This window comes from Gadus chalcogrammus, chromosome 7, assembly GCF_026213295.1.
Source record: "Gadus chalcogrammus isolate NIFS_2021 chromosome 7, NIFS_Gcha_1.0, whole genome shotgun sequence".
Lineage (NCBI taxonomy): Eukaryota > Metazoa > Chordata > Actinopteri > Gadiformes > Gadidae > Gadus > Gadus chalcogrammus.
The window spans coordinates 33365086-33379658 of NC_079418.1; the positions used below are offsets into that span (position 1 = coordinate 33365086).

At 45.8% G+C, this 14573-nt stretch overlaps 1 protein-coding gene across 1 annotated transcript; it reads right to left on the bottom strand.

Moving 5' to 3' along the window:
* Positions 1–111: 111 nt before the first annotated feature.
* LOC130386172 (von Willebrand factor A domain-containing protein 7-like) lies at positions 112–14573 on the bottom strand. Its single transcript, XM_056594946.1, has 15 exons — positions 14364–14573; positions 13871–14143; positions 13083–13173; positions 12854–12982; positions 11717–11903; positions 11217–11392; positions 9352–9464; positions 9120–9236; positions 8823–9041; positions 8601–8733; positions 5571–5732; positions 5159–5251; positions 1893–2200; positions 909–1202; positions 112–672 (listed from the first exon to the last, which is right to left on the bottom strand). Exons 1-15 carry the CDS (start codon positions 14571–14573, stop codon positions 112–114), a joined length of 3066 nt encoding a protein of 1021 aa, XP_056450921.1.

A 14573-nucleotide genomic window follows, 5' to 3' on the forward strand; every position in this document is an offset into this window, starting at 1 on the left:
AACGGACAATCCCATGGTCAGTCGACATACAAAACCATTAAATCGATTCCACCCTTACACTTCACACACACATGGCTCTATCCCAGCAGGCAGAACCGGCGGAACAAGTGGTCAACGCTGAGCCAGCGCCATCCAAACCATCATGGCCGCCTGCCAGAGGTAATAAGGGCGGGGCCTTCTGGCCGCCGCCGCTGCTCCAGAGGTCGCCGTCGCGCCAGCGGTGGTCGTATCGCTGGAGGTCCAGGCGGTGGGGGTTAGCAGGGCGGGGGTCTCCGGGGTGGGGGTCTCCGGGGTGGGGCCCCCGGCGGTGGGGGTCCCCTGGGTGGGGGTCCCGGCGGTCCTGCGGCTGCTGAAGCAGGTCCCCACGTTGCCCGCCTCGTCGGTGGCCACCAGCTCCAGGTGGGGAGAGCAGCAGGAGGCGGTGTAGGAGACCAGGGTGACGGCCCCCCCGGGCCCCCCGGGGCCCCGGCTGGAGGTCAGCGTGCCGTTTCCCCGCTGGAGGGACAGCAGCGGCCGGCCCAGGCTGTCGCCGTCCGTCAGGTTGGCCGTCATCTCCCAGGTGGACTGGGAGCACTGGGAGCACTGGGAGCACTGGTAGCACTGGGAGCACTGGGAGGGGCAGTCCGCCCTGAGGCTGGTCACCTGACACACCGGACGGCTGTGGTCCGTCACCTGGGGAGGGGGGGGGACAGCGTTCACCTGGGGGTTCCTCTGAGCCGGGCGGTCCATGGAGGACTTCTGGTTCAGTCGTCTGGAATGACCTTTGGTTTAGCACTCTTTGAGGGTGTTATTGATTGTATCAATCACTATTATACTATTATATATATATATATATATATATATATATATATATGTGAATCATCCTTCCTATCATGACCATCAAACCAAGTTCATCAATGGTTAGTAACCTTGGTAACGACAGGAAACCTCAGAACCAGGTGGTTGGTGTCGTTGCCCCCCGGGGCGCGGGCCCGGAGGGTCAGGGTGACCGCCGTCCCGCTGGGGGTTCCGGGGGGCGCCCTGAGGGTCCCGGTGCCGCGGGCAGAGCCCGTCCTGTCCCGGGGCAGCAGGCTGGGGAAGGCGGAGGCGAAGCCCCGGTCGTTGGAGGCCTGGATGGTGAAGTGACCCCCTGCCCCGCTGGACTCCACCCTGAAGGGGACGGAGAGGGTCCCCCCGGGCTCCAGGCCGCCGCCCACCGAGGTCTGGGGGGAGGGGGGGGCACCTCATGTACCTCTCTTATCTTCATCTAACCAGCGGCCACTCAAAGCACTTCACATTCACCCATTCATGCACCCATTCATAAAAACATTCACCCATTCATGCACCCATTCATAAACACATTCACCCATTCATAAACACATTCACCCATTCATAAACACATTCACCCATTCATACACCCATTCATAAACACATTCACCCATTCATAAACACATTCACCCATTCATACACCCATTCATAAACACATTCACCCATTCATAAACACATTCACCCATTCATAAAAACATTCACCCATTCATAAACACATTCATAAACACATTCACCCATTCATGCACCCATTCACCCATTCATGCACCCATTCATAAAAACATTCACCCATTCATGCACCCATTCACCCATTCATAAACACATTCACCCATTCATAAAAACATTCACCCATTCATAAACACATCCACCCATTCATAAACACATTCACCCATTCATTCACCCATTCATAAACACATTCACCCATTCATACACCCGAGATACCTTGCTCAAGGACATGTCTACTATAACTCTAGCAACCTTCCAGATACAAGTCAACCCTCTAGTCAACCACACCCCCTCACCGTTATAGCCACGCCCCCTCCCCGTTATAGCCCCGCCCCTTCACCATCATAGCCCCGCCCCCTCACCGTTATAGCAACGCCCGAGGCTCTGAAGCGGCCCCCCAGCTGGCGTTGGAAGGCGGTGGTCGGCCCCCCCGTTCCCCCAGCCCGCCCCGTCACCAGCACCACAAAGCCCCCTGAGGGGGCGGAGTCAAAGCGGGCCAGGAAGTCTCCTCCCCCCAGAGCCTCCAGGGTCCCGTTCACCCCCCCCCAGCCGGCGGCCTCCACCAGCCTGACGGAGCTCAGCCAGCCGGGGTCAGGGGTCAGCGAGCCGGGGTCAGGGGTCAGCCAGCCGGGGTCAGAGGTCAGCGTCAGCAGCAGTGTCAGGCTCCCTCCTGAAGGAACCAATAATGTATATGATATATACTGTATATATACGATAATATCATACTGTATATGATATATACTGTATATATACACGATAATGTCATACTGTATATGACATATACTGTATATATACGATAATATCATACTGTATATGATATATACTGTATATATACACGATAATGTCATACTGTATATGATACATACTGTATATATACGATAATATCATACTGTATATGATATATACTGTATATATACGATAATATCATACTGTATATGATATATACTGTATATATACGATAATATCATACTGTATATGATATATACTGTATATATACACGATAATGTCATACTGTAGATGATATATACTGTATATATACGATAATATCATACTGTATATGATATATACTGTATATATACGATAATATCATACTGTGTATGATACATACTGTATATATATGATAATATCATACTGTATATGATATACACTGTATAGATACGATAATATCATACTGTATATGATACATACTGTACATATACGATAATATCATACTGTATATGATATATACTGTACATATACGATAATATCATACTGTATGATACATACTGTACATATACGATAACATCATACTGAATGTGATACATACTGTATATATACGACAATATCATACTGTATATGATACATGCTGTGTATATACGACAATATCATACTGTGATACATACTGTACATATACGATAATATCATACTGTATATGATATATACTGTACATATACGATAATATCATACTGTATGATACATACTGTACATATACGATAACATCATACTGAATGTGATACATACTGTATATATACGACAATATCATACTGTATATGATACATACTGTGTATATACGACAATATCATACTGTGATACATACTGTATATATACGATAATATCATACTGTATATGATATATACTGTATATATACACGATAATGTCATACTGTATATGATATATACTGTATATATACGATAATATCATACTGTATATGATATATACTGTATATAGACGATAATATCATACTGTATATGATACATACTGTATATATACACGATAATATCATACTGTATATGATACATACTGTATATATATGATAATATCATACTGTATATGATATATACTGTATAGATACGATAATATCATACTGTATATGATACATACTGTACATATACGATAATATCATACTGTATATGATATGTACTGTACATATACGATAATATCATACTGTATATGATACATACTGTACATATACGATAACATCATACTGAATGTGATACATACTGTATATATACGACAATAATCGTATATATATATACATACTGTATATATACACACGATAATATCATACTGTATATGATATATACTGTATATATATACACGATAATGTAATACTGTATGTGACATATACTGTATATATACGATAATATCATACTGTATATGATATTTACTGTATATATACGATAATATCATAATGTATATGATATATACTGTATATATACGATAATATCATACTGTATATGATATATACTGTATATATATACGATAATATCATACTGTATATGATACATACTGTTTATATATGATAATATTATACTGTATACGATAATATCATACTGTATATGATATATACTGTATATATATGATAATATCATACTGTAGATGATATATACTGTATATATATATACGATAAAACCACACTGTATATGATATATACTGTGTATATATACAGAAACAACATACTGTAATTCTACATACTGTATATATACGATAACACCATACCGTACATGATATATATATATATATAGTCTATATGATATATACTATGATATATATAGTCTATATAGATATATAGTCTATATGATATATACTGTATATATATATACGATAACATATAAACACTGTATATTAGGGGTGTGACGATACACTCGAGACACGATATTCACGAGAACGAGACGAGACGAGATTTTACGGAAACTACAATGACAAATGATATGACTGGACCAACAGACTTTTATTTAAAAAAGTCGCGCATGCATTTTGAAATGTTTTATTATAACTCTTTACATGCATGAAATTGAAACTAAAACTAAAATGTATAAAAGATCAATTAAAATAATTTTTTTTCCTTTTTTCAAGTGCAAACAATATTATGTGCAAAACCAAATCAAAGTACCCAAAATGTACTTTGATTAAATGTATTCGTTTTCACGGTTATTCAGCCTCTTCTTCTCCTCCGGAAAAACACGAACGCATTGCATTGTGGTATACGGGAGTAACATGTAGGCTACATCGTATGTACACTAAAATTTGGGGTATTTTAAGTGCACTATGTAGTGCATGAAATTAACCACTGAGAATTCGAACACCACTACAAAATGGCGAGCACCCTATATAGTACACTATATCCGTGATAGGGAACGATTTCGAACACAGCTTATGGCTGCTTTCGATACTTCCCCTGCTTCCCCTCCTTCTCCTCCTCTTCTTTTCCTTCTTCTTCTTTAGGTTCTGGCAGGCTAGATGTAGCAAAGGCGCATTACTGCCCCCACAGGCGACAAATAGAAGTTTGGATAAATCACAAATCTCGCGAGACAGATTTTTAACGCGACGGGTTATATCGTTGAGTTTAATCTCGCGAGATCTCGTGGCACGAGATCTCGTCACACCCCTACTTTATATATATACAATAAAACCATACTGTATATGATATATACTATATCTATACGATAACAACATACTGTATATGATATAAACTGTGTATATATATGATATATACTGTATGTGATATACACTGTATATATACACGATAACAACACACTGTATATTATATATACTGTATATATACGATAACACCTGTATAGGATATATGCTGTGTATGATATTAGATGTATAAGATATACATCAGCATATTTATGTCCTCAAGGTTTACCAGCTGCGGGACGGTTTTCTACAACATCAAAGCCTTCAGAAGCTCCCTGGAAGAACTGCACAAAGTCAAAGAGGACGTCGATTCCACTCCGACCTGGGAATCAAACCGGAGACTGAAGGTCAAGACATGTGAGCTGAAGGTCGGGACATTCAAAGGGTTAAGGTTCATGATGGACACTTTGGATTCATTACATTCATGAATATTCATTTTATATCTATATAGATAGATATGTATTTATATGTATGTACAATTTATAAACTGGTGGTGTTTAGTGAGGTACCCCCTTCCCTGTAAAAAGCGTCTTTGAGTGTCTCGAAAAGCGCTATATAAATTCAATCCATTATAAAACCTGAAAACATGTATGCGATTTATAAAACAAATAGATAGCAATGTAAAAGCCGGCTTGTCTTACCTACAATCTTCAGAGAGTAAGAGTCAGCTGAAAGAAGCATTATCTCCCAAACTCCGACTGATGGAATCATCCGCAAAGTTCTGAAATTACCCACAACCGTCTCTGTGGCTAAAGAGCTATAAGGGCAGTCCATAGTTTGTGACACACCTGTTGAAACAGATAATCACAGATCAATTCAAGTGACAAATAATCACAGATCAATTCAGGTGAGAGATATCACAGATCAATTCAACTGACAGATAATCATAGATCAATTCAACTGAAAGATAATCAAAGTTCAATCCAGGTGCAGACTAATAATTGCTCATGGATTGAACAATGTCGACATTGTGTTCAGGGTATGCAAGTTGTGGATCAACGGCAAAATTATGGGTAGCTGAAAAACATTCCTACAAATGCGACTACAAGAACGTATTCCATTTACACATTGTAGGGCATCTTTATAAATGCTATAGTTACCTCCTAAGAAAATGTAATATAGCCCAGACTTTACGCTTACCCTTTACACTTATCCAATTCAGCACAGACTTTACACTTACCCTTTACACTTATCCAATATAGCCCAGACTTGAGACTTGCCCTTCACACTTATCCAATATAGCCCAGTCTTTACACTTACCCAGTTCCACCGTTGTGCAGTGGGACGAGACTACAAGGTGGTGAGGGTAAAGTTAAGGACTCTCCCAGTGATAGATACCTTAGGGTCTGGTGAGGGTAAAGTTAAGGACTCTCCCAGTGATAGTTACCTTAGGGTCTGGTGAGGGTAAAGTTAAGGACTCTCCCAGTGATAGTTACCTTAGGGTCTGGTGAGGGTAAAGTTAAGGACTCTCCCAGTGATAGTTACCTTAGGGTCTGGTGAGGGTAAAGTTAAGGACTCTCCCAGTGATAGTTACCTTAGGGTCTGGTGAGGGTAAAGTTAAGGACTCTCCCAGTGATAGTTACCTTAGGGTCTGGTGAGGGTAAAGTTAAGGACTCTCCCAGTGATAGTTACCTTAGGGTCTGGTGAGGGTAAAGTTAAGGACTCTCCCAGTGATAGTTACCTTAGGGTCTGGTGAGGGTAAAGTTAAGGACTCTCCCAGTGATAGTTACCTTAGGGTCTGGTGAGGGTAAAGTTAAGGACTCTCCCAGTGATAGTTACCTTAGGGTCTGGTGAGGGTAAAGTTAAGGACTCTCCCAGTGATAGTTACCTTAGGGTCTGGTGAGGGTAAAGTTAAGGACTCTCCCAGTGATAATTACCTTAGGGTCTGGTGAGGGTAAAGTTAAGGACTCTCCCAGTGATAGTTACCTTAGGGTCTGGTGAGGGTAAAGTTAAGGACTCTCCCAGTGATAGTTACCTTAGGGTCTGGTGAGGGTAAAGTTAAGGACTCTCCCAGTGATAGAGATACCTTAGGGTCTGGTGAGGGTAAAGTTAAGGACTCTCCCAGTGATAGTTACCTTAGGGTCTGGTGAGGGTAAAGTTAAGGACTCTCCCAGTGATAGTTACCTTAGGGTCTGGTGAGGGTAAAGTTAAGGACTCTCCCAGTGATAGTTACCTTAGGGTCTGGTGAGGGTAAAGTTAAGGACTCTCCCAGTGATAGAGATACCTTAGGGTCTCGTGAGGGTAAAGTTAAGGACTCTCCCAGTGATAGTTACCTTAGGGTCTGGTGAGGGTAAAGTTAAGGACTCTCCCAGTGATAGAGATACCTTAGGGTCTGGTGAGGGTAAAGTTAAGGACTCTCCCAGTGATAGAGATACCTTAGGGTCTGGTGAGGGTAAAGTTAAGGACTCTCCCAATGATAGTTACCTTAGGGTCTGGTGAGGGTAAAGTTAAGGTCACTCCCAGTGATAGTTACCTTAGGGTCTGGTGAGGGTAAAGTTAAGGACTCTCCCAGTGATAGAGATACCTTAGGGTCTGGTGAGGGTAAAGTTAAGGACTCTCCCAGTGATAGAGATACCTTAGGGTCTCGTGAGGGTAAAGTTAAGGACTCTCCCAGTGATAGTTACCTTAGGGTCTGGTGAGGGTAAAGTTAAGGACTCTCCCAGTGATAGTTACCTTAGGGTCTGGTGAGGGTAAAGTTAAGGACTCTCCCAGTGATAGTTACCTTAGGGTCTGGTGAGGGTAAAGTTAAGGACTCTCCCAGTGATAGTTACCTTAGGGTCTGGTGAGGGTAAAGTTAAGGACTCTCCCAGTGATAGAGATACCTTAGGGTCTGGTGAGGGTAAAGTTAAGGTCACTCCCAGTGATAGTTACCTTAGGGTCTGGTGAGGGTAAAGTTAAGGACTCTCCCAGTGATAGAGATACCTTAGGGTCTGGTGAGGGTAAAGTTAAGGACTCTCCCAGTGATAGTTACCTTAGGGTCTGGTGAGGGTAAAGTTAAGGACTCTCCCAGTGATAGAGATACCTTAGAGTCTGGTGAGGGTAAAGTTAAGGACTCTCCCAGTGATAGTTACCTTAGGGTCTGGTGAGGGTATAGTTAAGGACTCTCCCAGTGATAGTTACCTTAGGGTCTGGTGAGGGTAAAGTTAAGGACTCTCCCAGTGATAGTTACCTTAGGGTCTGGTGAGGGTAAAGTTAAGGACTCTCCCAGTGATAGAGATACCTTAGGGTCTGGTGAGGGTAAAGTTAAGGACTCTCCCAGTGATAGTTACCTTAGTGTCTGGTGAGGGTAAAGTTAAGGACTCTCCCAGTGATAGTTACCTTAGGGTCTGGTGAGGGTAAAGTTAAGGACTCTCCCAGTGATAGTTACCTTAGGGTCTGGTGAGGGTAAAGTTAAGGACTCTCCCAGTGATAGAGATACCTTAGGGTCTGGTGAGGGTAAAGTTAAGGACTCTCCCAGTGATAGAGATACATTAGGGTCTGGTGAGGGTAAAGTTAAGGACTCTCCCAGTGATAGTTACCTTAGGGTCTGGTGAGGGTAAAGTTAAGGACTCTCCCAGTGATAGAGATACCTTAGAGTCTGGTGAGGGTAAAGTTAAGGACACTCCCAGTGATAGAGATACCTTAGAGTCTGGTGAGGGTAAAGTTAAGGACACTCCCAGTGATTGAGTTACCTGAAGGGCTGGTGAGAGTAAATTTAAGGACTCTCCCAGTGATGTAAGCAGTGAGGTCTCCCACAGACTCGTCCACAGAGAAGGAGAAAGTCTCATCTCTCCCTGGGCTCCTGACGGCCTGAAGAAGGGTCACCTGAGAGTAAGAGAACACAACAGAAGACGTTGTTTTATGTTTAAGCTAAGCTAGCATTTGAAGCTGATCCACTTGGTTGATGGGGTTACCAGAGAGGCTGCGGAGGTCTCTGTGACGAGGGCCATGGCCTCGGAGAGATGGCTCTTCTTCACATGGATGGCCTGACCTCCTGAAGCGTGGGCCAGATCCGTGAAGAGTTGGGCTTCAGCAGAAGACATTTGACCAGTCGGACCGGCCTGGCTCTGCCCGCTCACTTCCTGACGGCGACGGAACGAGAACTGGAACGGCCCGGTGAGCATAAAGTTCACCTAAAAAACAAACGGCAGTTCGATGAGAAGAGTCAAATGTATTTAAGTACAATAAGACCAGTATTGGACGCAACCTACCACTGTCTTGGTCCGCTCCATCAGTGCCAGCACTGTGTCTGTGAGGTGAAGGTCTTTTGCAATTCCATCAGTGAAAAGGAAAACCTCTGAACCAGAGGGCGCACCCGTCAAGGCCAGCTACAAAGGAGAGCAGAGCTGGGAGTGAAGTCCAGCTTCTGATTTCACCAACAACAATGAGAACAACAGCAAGCTGATCTGAGTCCCTCTGGAAGAACACCCAGACCCGGCGCACCTGCAGCCCGGACAGGGCCAGCTCAGGGTAGTCTCCTCCGCCGGCCGCCGTCAGGTTGCTCAGCCAGGCCTTGAAGACGTTGGGGTCTGTGGTCGTCATCAGGGGACCGAAGTCTGTCCACAGGTCAGATGGAAACAAACCAGACTAAATAACTGCTTGTAAATGATTCTGTGTTCGTTGAGTGGATTGCCATTTTTTTCTCAGTTCAATGAAACTATGTATCTGCAATCAATTAATCAATCAGTCAACCAAGCAATCGATCAATCCACGAGTTCTTTCTCTCTCCCATGAGGATGAAGGGGTGCTCCAGTAGACTAAGAGGAACTGATGTGATTGTGTGCTCCTCTATATTTTAAACACCCGCTTCCAAGTGGTGCAGATGAACGCAAAGACATGTGAGGTACGGCACAGAACAATGACCACAGCCTCCTACCTCCTACCTGGACCCTCTCCTACCCGGACCCTCTCCTACCCGGACCCTCTCCTACCCGGACCCTCTCCTACCCGGACCACCTCCTACCCGGACCCTCTCCTACCCGGACCCTCTCCTACCCGGACCCTCTCCTACCCGGACCACCTCCTACCTGGACCCTCTCCTACCCGGACCCTCTCCTACCCGGACCCTCTCCTACCCGGACCACCTCCTACCCGGACCCTCTCCTACCCGGACCACCTCCTACCCGGACCCTCTCCTACCCGGACCCCTCTCCTACCCGGACCACCTCCTACCCGGATCCTCTCCTACCTGGACCCTCTCCTACCCGGACCCTCTCCTACCCGGACCACCTCCTACCCGGACCCTCTCCTACCCGGACCCTCTCCTACCCGGACCACCTCCTACCTGGACCCTCTCCTACCCGGACCCTCTCCTACCCGGACCCTCTCCTACCCGGACCCTCTCCTACCCGGACCACCTCCTACCCGGACCCTCTCCTACCCGGACCCTCTCCTACCCGGACCACCTCCTACCCGGACCCTCTCCTACCTGGACCCTCTCCTACCCGGACCCTCTCCTACCCGGACCACCTCCTACCCGGACCACCTCCTACCCGGACCCTCTCCTACCCGGACCACCTCCTACCTGGACCCTCTCCTACCCGGACCACCTCCTACCCGGACCCTCTCCTACCCGGACCCTCTCCTACCCGGACCCTCTCCTACCCGGACCACCTCCTACCCGGACCCTCTCCTACCCGGACCCTCTCCTACCCGGACCACCTCCTACATGGACCCTCTCCTACCTGGACCCTCTCCTACCTGGATCCTCTCCTACCCGGACCACCTCCTACCCGGACCCTCTCCTACCCGGACCCTCTCCTACCTGGACCACCTCCTACCTGGACCCTCTCCTACCCGGACCCTCTCCTACCCGGACCCTCTCCTACCCGGACCACCTCCTACCCGGACCCTCTCCTACCCGGACCCTCTCCTACCCGGACCACCTCCTACCTGGACCCTCTCCTACCCGGACCCTCTCCTACCCGGACCCTCTCCTACCTGGACCACCTCCTACCCGGACCACCTCCTACCCGGACCCTCTCCTACCCGGACCCTCTCCTACCCGGACCCTCTCCTACCCGGACCACCTCCTACCCGGACCCTCTCCTACCTGGACCACCTCCTACCCGGACCCTCTCCTACCCGGACCCTCTCCTACCCGGACCCTCTCCTACCCGGACCACCTCCTACCCGGACCCTCTCCTACCCGGACCCTCTCCTACCCGGACCACCTCCTACCTGGACCCTCTCCTACCTGGATCCTCTCCTACCTGGACCACCTCCTACCTGGACCACCTCCTACCTGGACCCTCTCCTACCTGGATCCTCTCCTACCTGGACCACCTCCTACCTGGACCCTCTCTTACCTGGATCACTGAAGAGAACGAGGAGGTAGAGCGATGGTTCGTCAGGCGTTCCCACTCTGCCGTCGACGAGCGCTGCGGTGACGCTCTTCACAGCAGCGATGTCGTCGCCCATACTTCCTGTGGAGTCGATCACAAAACACAGAGCTCTGCTGGACCCCTTGGAAATGCCCAGCATGCTGAGCGGAGAGGAGACATGAAGAAAGGAGCATTCACTGTGAGGTTCCTTCTAGACCAGGCGGCCAAAACGGTCACCACATCACATGACAGGAATACCCAAATAAAAGATATCGGATTGCAATAACATTTGAGCTTTTGCCAAGATGATGCCAAAATCTGTAAATGTTTGTAAATATATCTATCATATCTCTACTTTATCCATTCTGACTAGAGTGTGTTCTAGGAGGGGTGTGGTGGGGGCTAGCCCCTGGATAGGGCCTTAAGGGCGAGTAGAGGGTGACTGGTCTGACGCCAAACAAACCAATAGTGAACAGTCTGCATACCGGAGGAAGTCCGTGTTCCCAGCCGCCCCACGGATGTCGTCTAGCAGCTCGATGGTCGCGGCGGTAGCAAGCCGTGCAGCCGTGTGGTGCGCGTGTCCGTGTTCGGCCGTCGGCCCGTCTTTATTGATCCCACCCGTCGGCTCTGTGTTTCTCGTTTGGTCGAAAACACCTCCATGGCTGCACTTCCCTGTTCCAGAAGAGTGGACCCATCTTAAAGGAGCAACATAATGTCCTTCTGTCCCAACAAAGACAAACTCAGGACGAGTCGAATCCAAAGTCTTGACTCCACTGAGCTCAGAACACATTAAATCCATCCATGTTGTTTGTTTAAAGGTGCGGTGTGTAGGAGTTGGCTCCATCTAGCGGTCAGGACTCAGATTGCAACCAACAAAATACCACCCTGTTTCTGAATTGTTATCTATGCCATTTTCTAGGAACACTTTTAATAAAAACCTGGAGATAACAACAGGGAGACCCACACCAGACCTTAAATTAGTTCAGAAAACCAAAGCTTTTGAAAGGCATTTCAACTCCACCAACTATCTCGATACCTGAGGCTGACGCGATAAGAAAGCAGCAAAAGCTTTACTGTTGGTGTTTGATTTGTCTGCTGTCTATATACATTATATGTCTATATATATTTAAATATATATGTCTACACATATGTCTATATTCAACGGAAGTGCTGATGTAAGCAAGAGGTTGGTGGTCAGAGGGTTTAAGAGTCAGGGTTCACTCCTGGTTTTCCACGTGTCGTGTTGAAGTGAACGAATTTTGTAATTTAGTCTCTAAAACTATTGGTCACAGATTACATATAGCGAATACTATTAAAATGTAAAACACTTTCTATCTAGAGCCCTTTTCTCAAACATGGGCAACTGTAACCATGGAGACATAAAGGTTCATTTTAACTGAACCAAAAACCAATTTCTATGGAATAATTATAATACACCAAATAAACATACTTCTTAATATTATATTTCATTTCTGCCAACTCCGTTCTGCTAGATGCTACTCAATTATTCTAATTAATTCTAATAAATGGATAAAATGTTTAATCTAACAGATCTACACTCACATTTTCGCTCCTACAGCTTCATTGAATGCAATATATTTAAGGACAAAGGGAGATTTTACCAGCTGGTTTGGATGAAGAAAGGAGGCCAAAATATCCCGAAGTCAGTATTTGGTCTTGAATAATGTCTTCTCGGATATTGTTGGTGCAATCCTTTCCAACACATTTTTGACAGGTGTGCCTGTTCAAATCTGAGGGAGTTTCACAACGAAACAAACGTCACAGACTTATTCATTCAAAATGTCTTTAGGGACTTACCTGTTTGATTGATTGATAATAATAGATTATCACCTATGTTTCCAATCTGGGTGGCAGCTGTCATGAGGTTTTGGTTGGGTTTCACATTTCCCAGCTCTACCCAGTTACTGTGGCTGTAGAAATCCTCCAGATTAAAAAGAAAAAGTAATTATTATTTTCTTATATTTTAAATAGGCCTACAAAAGGGATCTGTTATTTACCTTTTGTGACACTATATAATATATGACCACCGCTCAGTAGACGAAACCTTTTAATATCAATCAGATCTGATATCGGATCATATTCTGTGATCAGGTATCAGACCGCCCGCCCAGATCTGGTCTGATCAAGATTCAGCTGACCATTTACAAGCTGACATATGTATCCGTGCTTTAACTATAGGTCTATTTACTGGACACGAGAAGAACAGTATACTGCAGGCAGAGACATTGAAGCCATATATTTAAGAAGGCCTTCAAAAATTTGACAAGTTGAATATTGATTCGAAGTTCTTAAGTTGAGAATTGTTCAATATTGGTCGTGTTAAAATATTGTGTTTATTATTAGATTTGTGAAGACAGTTAGGCTATAATAAGCTAATTAAATTTCATATTGTCTTTATATTTGTTTTTAGAATTGAGGATTAATCTACCCAGGTCATATTCCTGCTTGAACTACGACATTTAAATAATTGTTCTAAATTATAAGATTTTATATTGTTTTAAAAATAATAACTTTATAAGCCATATAAGCCTATTTGTGATACGAGACAGAACACTTGAATGATGGGATTGTTCTTCAGGTAGCCAAATGATGATATGATTGTTTTATTAAATAGAGACCTGCAGGGAGTGGGTGATTTCTCCAAGTTTCTCCCGGGCTGAGACGAAGTTCCCCCGCCTGTTGCTGGCCTTGATAGCATCCAGGCCGTCCGTGATGAGCCCCCTCCCGGCCTCGAACTTCTCGCCGTCAAAGTGGAACTCGGCATCGAACTTGTGTCTTATGTCCACGCGCTTATTCGTTGTCTGGATCTCTCTGATGGCTTTGAGGAAACTCTTTGTTGATGCGGCCGCGTCACACGCTCCGATCACGCGCGCCACCGTTAGAGGCGACGGCTGAGCAAGCACACACACACACACACACACACACACACACACACACACACACACACACACACACACACACACACACACACACACACACACACACACACACACACACACACACACACACACGCAGACACACACGCACACGCAGTCACACGCACACACACACAGTGTAAATGGTTTGACTTGACGGCAGAAGATGCTGCGTGTTGGACAGATGGTTCCTCACCGGCAGGCTGAAGGCCCGGCCCTCAACCTCCGCCAAGTTGCGGCAGGTCCGGACGACGGCGTCAAGAACCGCGGTCTGGGTGATCTCCTGGTGGGTCCGGGGGGTCTGGGTGATCTCCTGGTGGGTCCGAGGGTACTCGGTGATCCTAAACGCTACGGCCCCCGTCAGAAACACGAGGGCCAGCGCATTCCAGCACTCAATGGACCTCAT

Excerpts from the sequence above, each read along its gene's own strand:
- LOC130386172 (XM_056594946.1), bottom strand. The coding sequence starts at position 14,573 with ATGAGGTCCATTGAGTGCTGGAATGCGCTGGCCCTCGTGTTTCTGACG. Across the intron at positions 9,237-9,351 it reads TGGCCCTGTCCGGGCTGCAG|CTGGCCTTGACGGGTGCGCC; the intron begins GTGCGCCGGGTC and ends TCTCCTTTGTAG. Across the intron at positions 1,203-1,892 it reads CCTCGGGCGTTGCTATAACG|ACCTCGGTGGGCGGCGGCCT; the intron begins GTGAGGGGGCGG and ends CCCTCCCCCCAG.